Source organism: Penaeus monodon, chromosome 22, assembly GCF_015228065.2.
Source record: "Penaeus monodon isolate SGIC_2016 chromosome 22, NSTDA_Pmon_1, whole genome shotgun sequence".
Taxonomy (NCBI): Eukaryota; Metazoa; Arthropoda; class Malacostraca; order Decapoda; family Penaeidae; genus Penaeus; species Penaeus monodon.
This window is the reverse complement of record NC_051407.1, coordinates 41,436,008-41,436,432: the sequence shown is the minus strand read 5'-3', so window position 1 is coordinate 41,436,432 and position 425 is coordinate 41,436,008. Positions and strand designations below refer to the sequence as shown.

At 30.1% G+C, this 425-nt stretch overlaps 1 protein-coding gene across 1 annotated transcript in view; it reads left to right on the top strand.

Annotated features, from left to right (window-relative positions):
- LOC119587440 (forkhead box protein O4-like) overlaps positions 1 to 425 on the top strand; it is a 6,936-nt gene that overhangs the window by 2,642 nt on the left and 3,869 nt on the right. Inside the window, exon 2 of the mRNA XM_037936170.1 lies at positions 219 to 258. Coding sequence (XP_037792098.1) covers positions 219 to 258 — 40 coding nt within the window. The remainder of the gene's footprint in view (positions 1 to 218; positions 259 to 425) is intronic.

The window sequence follows — 425 nt, the reverse complement described above, 5'->3', positions numbered from 1 at the left end:
ACAAATGTTTTTTTGTGCTATTATCTGAGAACGTTTGTGTCTATGTTGGGGAACGTAGGGTGAAAGAAGATTAAAATTATCTACAAGGTTTAAATTGAATTGCTGATATTGGTTGCAAAGGATGTTATGTGAAAAAAAATAAAACATATTACTCTTGTCTGCTTTTCCTGCTTAATCCGCGTATAACTAAGGTAATATAAGAATAAAAACACATTCAGTCGTCTTTTACACGAGCATATAAATGCAATAGCGCCAAAGGTAAGCACTGAGCTCCAAAAATATTCTGATATTTCTTGGTTTCAAGAAAAGTGATGATGAAAAACAAGGAAAAGTAAGTGTTAACAAAAATAAATGATAATGACAGTAATGATATTCATAAAAGTAAGAAGGGGAATAACGATTATAATGCTATTATAGAAATAGAA